The following is a 7,011-nucleotide window of genomic DNA, read 5'->3' as shown; positions in this document are numbered from 1 at the left end:
CTCCTCCCCCTCCGCCTCCATCTCCAGCTCCACCAGCCCCCTCTCCTCCTCCCCCCGTCAAACACACCACAACCCCAGCTCCAGCCCCCGGGCAATTCTTCGCCCCAGAAGAGTACGGAAATGCCACCCCCATCTCCACGAGCACGTACACCGAGGGCAACGTCGTTTACGAGCTTGTCATCATGGAAGAGAAGGTTACGACTACTATTGAACTTCCTGCCGGTGCCACACCGCCTGCTGGAGCCAAGGCTGTTCGAAAGGTCCACAAGCGTCATGGGCACGGACATTTGCATTAGAAAATGGGGTGTGGGGCGTGGGGTGTCTGTCTGAGCTGCTTTCCATTGATTATCTATTATCAATTTTTTTTTTTTCATATCGTATGCTACGCGAGCGAGGTATGGCTAGTAAACTTGGTGTGTGTCCTGTCCTGGTTAGGGGTCGGAGTAAGGAAAAGTTAGCAAGGAGATGAGGAGGAGAGGAGAATTCTTTTGTGTATATTTTCTTCGCTATTTATCTCAAAGTTAACTAGCCATCTGTGAAAATGTTAATAGTGATATAGTATTATCGCTCGCGCTTTCCCCCTCCCTCCCCTCCCCTTTTTTTCCTCACTCGTCTTTTCCTCCTTATCTTCTTCCTTTTCAATATCAAATATTTATCATATCCCTCTCGGGGAGAGTTATCAATTAATTATTGCAAAAAAAAAAAAAAATGAAAAATGAAAAATGAGCAGACTTGCTGGTGGCACAGAGAATACAGGCACTACTAACAGCTAAGCAGATGTAGAAGTACGTACTGTCCCTTCAATCTTCAATACGATGAGCATAGCACCATTCGATCAAAATATCCCACCCTCTCCAACCACCTGGAAAGTCAGCAAAATGAAAAACCTCACTTAAATCAACAACCCGTCCCAAACACACACACACACAGCCTGTTAGCATACATAAACCGCAGAAATCCAACCCCAAAAGCATGCTAAACGCTCTACCTCTATGCTCGCAGATTCCCTCAAAACAGCTATCCCACCAATTTTCGTTTCCTCATTTGCAACCGCCCCCGGAAACTTCTTCTCAACACACGGTACATGTACCCCGTACTGTACATAACATACATGTCCCGTACAAACACGCACCATCTAAATACACTTGCCCCCATCAACAATCATATCCGTCCCATTGATGAACGCACCCTCCTCGCTGCCCAGATACACACACATATTCGCCACGTCATCCGGCTCCGTCAAACGGCCCAGCGGCACGTTGGAGATAAACTTGGCCCGGTTCTCGGGGGTGTCCGGCACGCCCACAAACATCTCGAACAGGCCCGTGCCGGAGAGCAGGGGGCAGACGTTGTTGACGCGGATCTGGTTCGGGCCGTACTCGGCGGCGAGACCCTTTGTTACCTGTGTGTATATATAGGGGAAGAGGGGGGTTCCTGGTTTAGTTAATCTGGCTCTGTATTTGTTTGTAGTGGATGGAGATGAATGGGGGGGGCGCTTAGGAGGGGAAGGGGAATTAAATACTTACATTCGAAACGGCGCCTTTGGAAGCATTGTACCACACCAGGCCTGGCCTGGGTCGAGAGGCACCGGTGGAGGAGATGTTGATGATGGAACCACCCTTGCCCTGCTCGAGAAGCTTGGGGATGAAGGCTTTGGAGGCGTGGAAGATGCTTTTTACATTGACGTCGAAGACGCGTTGGAATTCTTCTATTGTCACTTCCATTGAGGGCTTTGGGATGCGCAGAAGGGGTTTATATGTTAGCCTTTTTGTTCGTCTGGCTTGTTTGTCATAAATAGGTTATTATGGAGGTTGGTGGGTGTAACTATGGTGTATGTGTGTGAATGGCCATCCATTTGGTATGGCATGCGTTGGGCGCAACAAGCATATTGGGATGTTTCAGTCTTTCAGTCTCTCTCCTCAATTCCCATCGTCAAAAAGCAGGAGGAGAGGCGTATATACATATCTGAGCTATATATATATATATATATATATATACACCATGTTTCGAAAACTCACCTTATTTCTATAGGTCGTGCCGGCATTATTCACCAGGATATCCACTTGGCCAAACTTGCTCGCAGTTTGGTCAACCACAGCCTTCCAGTCCTCTTCCTTGGTCACATCCATTTTCATAAATGCAATGCTCGCTGGGTTTTCAGAGGCTACTTTCTCACCCCCGACAACGTTGATATCACCAACGACCACCTTTGCACCCTCTTGTGCATAGCGTCTGGCAATTGCGGCGCCAAATCCGGAGCCACCACCTGTTAGTGCTCGTTCGAGGGTCTGTTAGCTATGTGTAAAGCTAAATCAATTTAGAAATGAAGGATGTGAGGTGATGCGATTCAACATAGCATGCGCATACCGGTGACTATGGCAACCTTGCCCTCTAGACGGGGAGCCATTTGTGACAAGAGGGATCGGTAAGTCGGCAGAAGTTACTGAGGATCAGTGGAAATGGTAATCAAGGTGGTAGGTAAGATTGTGGAAGATGCCAGCTGTGAGGATATTATCTTTTGTTCGCTGCTTCTCCTCTTTAAACCGTCCTGCTGAAGTCACTTCAACACGTTGAATGTGACTCCCGTGAGAGTAGTCAGAATTGAATTATCGATAGCTCAATTGCGGCGCAAGGATATTCAAAAGTAGCTATTGCAGCGGGTGGGAATGTATGTGCCTGGGATTTTTATTTTTATTTTTTTTTCAACTTCTGTCTCGCCGAACTGCTCTTTGTTCTTCGGCATGATCGGAGGGGTGAAGTTCTAGCCTAACTAACTAGCGGGGCTCTCCGCATCTAACATCAAGTTCACCCAGCCAGCCCTGGGCGAAACTTCGTTCACGCAACACAACCTTGGAATCCCCCCGGTACCAGGCTTCGCAGCATTCCTACACGGCTAAGGGGCCAACTACCGTGACAGAGTCTGCAGGGCTCCCCGACATCGGCTGTCGGCTGTCGGCTGGCCTTTGGCGTCCGGCAAACATCGGGTTTCGGCTAAGCGACTCGGTAACTCCGGCCAATCGCCAGCCTTGCTGTGGGAAAAGTACTTAGTGTTGTTGGTCATTGCAGCGGCGATGTGAGGTAGATATCCAGCCCCTACAACGCTAGGAAGGTAATTATTCTTCCAACAGGATAGCTATATATATATATATATATGTAGATAGCAGCAACCCCATGCCTCTTCGCCCGTCTTCCAGACAATCACGGAACCCAACATGATGCATTCCCGCCCGCGATTCTTCGGCAATCCGCTGTGATTCTTGACACATTTAAGCTCTGAATTACCGGTCCAATCTCGTCTGTATGGTTGATCCGGATATCTATATGATCGTTGTTGGACGATCCGCGATGCCTTGGTTGGCTTTGATGGTCGATGCGCGATGGGTTTCCCATATAACTAAAGGTAACAGGTTACACGATAAGAAATCGATGCCACTGCGACCATTGCTAAATAACTTACGTCCTCGCTAACATCTCCTGAGATAAGGACTATTCGAGAAAAAAAGTGTCGAAAATTCGTGTAATGGCTAATTAGGCTGCCCATTTGTGTCAACGCATCAACTATTTGAGTGTCCAAATTGCAACCTCAGATAAGAAATAATCATGTCACTTCACGAGCACATTGATATCGTCTCCCATGTGTTCCAGACAGTACTTCATATCGCTAGGATCCATGTATTGGATCTGGACTCTGTTGTGGGACACTTTTGATGCCCCCCTTTTTTTTTTTTCAGATTTTCCCTCTTCGCCCGTTTCTTACCTCCTGGGTTAAAAAAAAAAAAAAGAAATTCCCATGCAGGGAACTGTTAGCAAGCTTCTTCCCCTCCTCCAGACCCTTTTTGCTATATTTTAGTTTCCGAGTTCTTTCATCATAAGAGCTAACTAACTAGTTACAATTGGCATGAATAACAAGCCTGACCCCATTGGATAGAAGTCCGGAGAAGTTAGCGGTCGGGCGCAAATAACTCCCTATGGAAGTCTAGTGCCATCGGTCCCGCCGTCCTCCGCATAATATCAAGATCTGGTGGTCTCCAGTAGGGTTTCAACGATTATCCATTTCTGTGAATGGATAACAGTGCATAGCGAAACGCACTCACAGAAAATCCGATTGAAAGCGGAATCCATGAATCTGAGCGAACCAGATCATGCATGGTTCGTAGATGATAATCAACATCGGAGCGCAGGCCAGTCATCCCCTTGCTTTTAACCAAGGGCCGGATACATCTAGGCAGCACCGGAGATATTCTTCAGCTTCCGTTGTCTCACGATTTCCATTGGGGCAACGATCAAATCAGGGAATTATTGATTGTAATTCCCATCAGCGCTTTAATACTTTCCTTCCCGTCATTTTTATTCCCGCTCTGTTTCCATTGAAAGAGGTAGCGATCATGGCGGTGATAGTGACAATCCAAGCACTCACACAGAGTCCATTTATACTTGCGGCTACCAGCCTTTCAATTGTAAGTTGAAAAGTTACTTACTACCTTCCAAGTGGGACAAAGCAAATAGGTAATGCCCCAAGATATATAACTTGCTGTTTCGCTAACGAAAATATTTCAAGGTCATCTTATATCTGATTAGTCGTTTTATTTACAATGTTTTCTTCCATCCTCTCCGCTCATTCCCTGGTCCAACCAGCCATGCGATGAGCCAGATTCCATATATCTACAAAAGCCTTCGCGGGACTCTAGAATTTGACATTCTGGACCTGCACAAGACTTACGGTGACATAGTACGGATCGCCCCTAATGAGCTGGCTATCTCCGGCCCGGGTTCTTGGAAGGATATCTTGGGAAATCGCAGAAGCGGCGAAGAACAACTGGAAAAATTCAAGCAGTATTATCGCCCTACAGGAGGGAAAAAAGCAACCAGCATTATCAGTGCAGATCGCGATGATCACAGCCGGCTACGTCGTCAACTTGCCCATGGTTTCTCGGATAAATCAATGAGGGAACAGGAGCCTCTCATTACCCAGCACATAGACCTCTTGGTGAAAAGATTTCATGAACGGGGCGGAGGGGGTTCTAAGCCTTTCGATCTGACGCAGTGGTATAACTATGCCACGTTCGATGTCATCGGGGATCTGACGTTCGGTGAATCATTTGGATGTCTCGAAAACGCCTACTTTCATCCTTTCGTCAAGCTCATGCTGGCATCAGGGAAGATTGCAGTGTTCTTGCAGTGTCTTAGTTTTTTCCCGCTAGCTAAAGAGACCTTAAACTTGATTCCAAGGTCGGCAATGAAAAGTCAGGCGAACGTTGCAAAGGAAAAAATCCTCAGGCGAATGCAACTTGGTATCGAGCGCTCCGATTTAATCGAGGGACTGCTGAAAAAAAAGGATGAATGGGTAAGTTATTCTCAGAGGAAGGACAGAAATCATTGTTGCTTGTACGCAATAATATATGACCTTTTGAAAGAAAGAAAGATAAATCCAAATAAAAAATCACCCGACTTTGGAAGGATCAATAATCCCCAGCTCCACAATACTACCCGACTGCCTCCACGCTAACCTGACTTCCCTCTTCATTAGAATATGAGTCTGGATGCGCTCTCAGCAAACGCCAGACTTCTCCTCGTTGGCGGGTCCGAAACTACCGCAACGCTCTTGTGCGGCGTGACATATCTGCTGTTATCGAACCCTCAAACCCTTGAAAGGTTGACCGCAGAGGTCCGCTCAGCCTTCAAAAGCGAGGACGAAATTAACATGAGCTCCGCTAATGACCTCAACTACATGCTTGCATGTCTTGACGAGGCACTGAGAGTGTATCCACCAGTGCCACTCGGGCTACCTCGAGTTGTTCCTAAAGGCGGCTGTGAGATAACTGGGAAATTCATCCCTGAAGATGTATGGGAGTTCATTCCTTTAGCCTAGAAACAGAAGCGACGCTGTCTACCTCCTTCTGCATCTTCGTATTTAGACTGACGATCTATCTATCATACACCGGGCATAGACTGTGGTCGCGGTCCACCACTGGGCAACATATCACAGTGAAAAGTACTTCACAGACCCCTTCGCCTACCACCCCGAACGTTTCTTAGGCGATCCCAAATATGCCAGTGACAAGCGCGATCTGCTCCAACCCTTCCATATTGGACCAAGAAGTTGTCTCGGTAGAAAGTAAGTCCAGCGCACAAGAACAACGAGAATACCAAAACTCGATAATGAAATGTTTTCTCAATACCTCCCACATGTTCCCTTACATCCTAGATTTCTTTCCCATCTGCTATATATATTTTTTTTTGGGACTTTGAAAGAAATCAGACTGATTACACCGCTAACGACTGGTTATTTATTATCCCATATGAGCAGCCTAGCGTATGCGGAAATGCGCCTCATTCTGGCGCGATTAATCTACAACTTTGATATGAGTCTTGCGAAAGAGAGCGCGAACTGGCTGGCAAAACAAAAAGTGTTCCTCTTTTATACGAAACCGCCGCTGAATGTTTATATGACACCTGTTAATTCAATGGAATAATCGGTCGACTTTTTAACGGGCATTTTATGATCGATATGTTTGTTGAATTGCTTTTCTCTCCTATTGCGTCAAACAGCCGAAAAAAAAACCATCGGGTTATGAATGGAAACTAAGCACTATCCATCTAGCATAGTTACACATAGCTCCCATTCGAAATATGTTTTCTGCAAGGGCTACCTAATGATTGTCATGACCGTCTCATGTTGGATCTCTCTATCTATCATATACACAGCTTCATCAGCAGCAGCCATATTATCTAGCATCTCGCCATGCACAAAACGCCATGTCCAGGACTTAATTCATATTTATTTCTGTATTTCCCAATCCTAGTTCTCTCTTTATATATGCACCAATATCTGTAGCACCCCACTATTAGCTTACTGGTGCATGAAGCATATATATAAGTGAGGGATATAATGCAAAACACTAACCACTCCGGAGCAATACATTATCATACTCATACTCCATATAATAAATAATAAGAAAGGCTCACAATGGGTATCAGCTATCAACATGTCTAGCCCCTTCATCGCATGGT

At 46.2% G+C, this 7,011-nt stretch overlaps 4 protein-coding genes across 4 annotated transcripts in view; 2 read left to right on the top strand and 2 right to left on the bottom strand.

Moving 5' to 3' along the window:
* HCBG_06406 (WSC domain-containing protein) overlaps positions 1–296 on the top strand; it is a gene marked incomplete at both ends in the record, with an annotated part of 2,246 nt that extends 1,950 nt beyond the window's left edge. The window contains one exon of the mRNA XM_045433455.1: positions 85–296. Within this exon, the coding sequence (XP_045285768.1) occupies positions 85–296 (212 nt within the window). The remainder of the gene's footprint in view (positions 1–84) is intronic.
* Positions 297–1,135: 839 nt separating this feature from the next.
* Positions 1,136–2,407, bottom strand: HCBG_06405 (oxidoreductase; the record flags this gene model as incomplete). Its single annotated transcript, XM_045433454.1, has 4 exons — positions 1,136–1,402; positions 1,527–1,730; positions 2,019–2,266; positions 2,368–2,407. The coding sequence occupies 4 exons, from the start codon at positions 2,405–2,407 to the stop codon at positions 1,136–1,138; spliced, it is 759 nt and encodes a 252-aa protein (XP_045285767.1).
* A 498-nt stretch (positions 2,408–2,905) lies between these two features.
* Positions 2,906–4,148, bottom strand: HCBG_06404 (uncharacterized protein; the record flags this gene model as incomplete). Its single annotated transcript, XM_045433453.1, has 4 exons — positions 2,906–3,133; positions 3,283–3,394; positions 3,458–3,486; positions 4,095–4,148. The coding sequence occupies 4 exons, from the start codon at positions 4,146–4,148 to the stop codon at positions 2,906–2,908; spliced, it is 423 nt and encodes a 140-aa protein (XP_045285766.1).
* A 494-nt stretch (positions 4,149–4,642) lies between these two features.
* HCBG_06403 (benzoate 4-monooxygenase cytochrome P450) lies at positions 4,643–6,473 on the top strand (the record flags this gene model as incomplete). Its single annotated transcript, XM_045433452.1, has 4 exons — positions 4,643–5,344; positions 5,528–5,842; positions 5,949–6,115; positions 6,260–6,473. The coding sequence occupies 4 exons, from the start codon at positions 4,643–4,645 to the stop codon at positions 6,471–6,473; spliced, it is 1,398 nt and encodes a 465-aa protein (XP_045285765.1).
* Between the last annotated feature and the right edge of the window lie 538 nt (positions 6,474–7,011).

The sequence above is a fragment of the Histoplasma capsulatum genome (assembly GCF_000150115.1).
Source record: "Histoplasma capsulatum G186AR genomic scaffold supercont2.9, whole genome shotgun sequence".
NCBI lineage: Eukaryota > Fungi > Ascomycota > Eurotiomycetes > Onygenales > Ajellomycetaceae > Histoplasma > Histoplasma capsulatum.
This window is presented reverse-complemented; position numbering and strand designations above follow the sequence as displayed.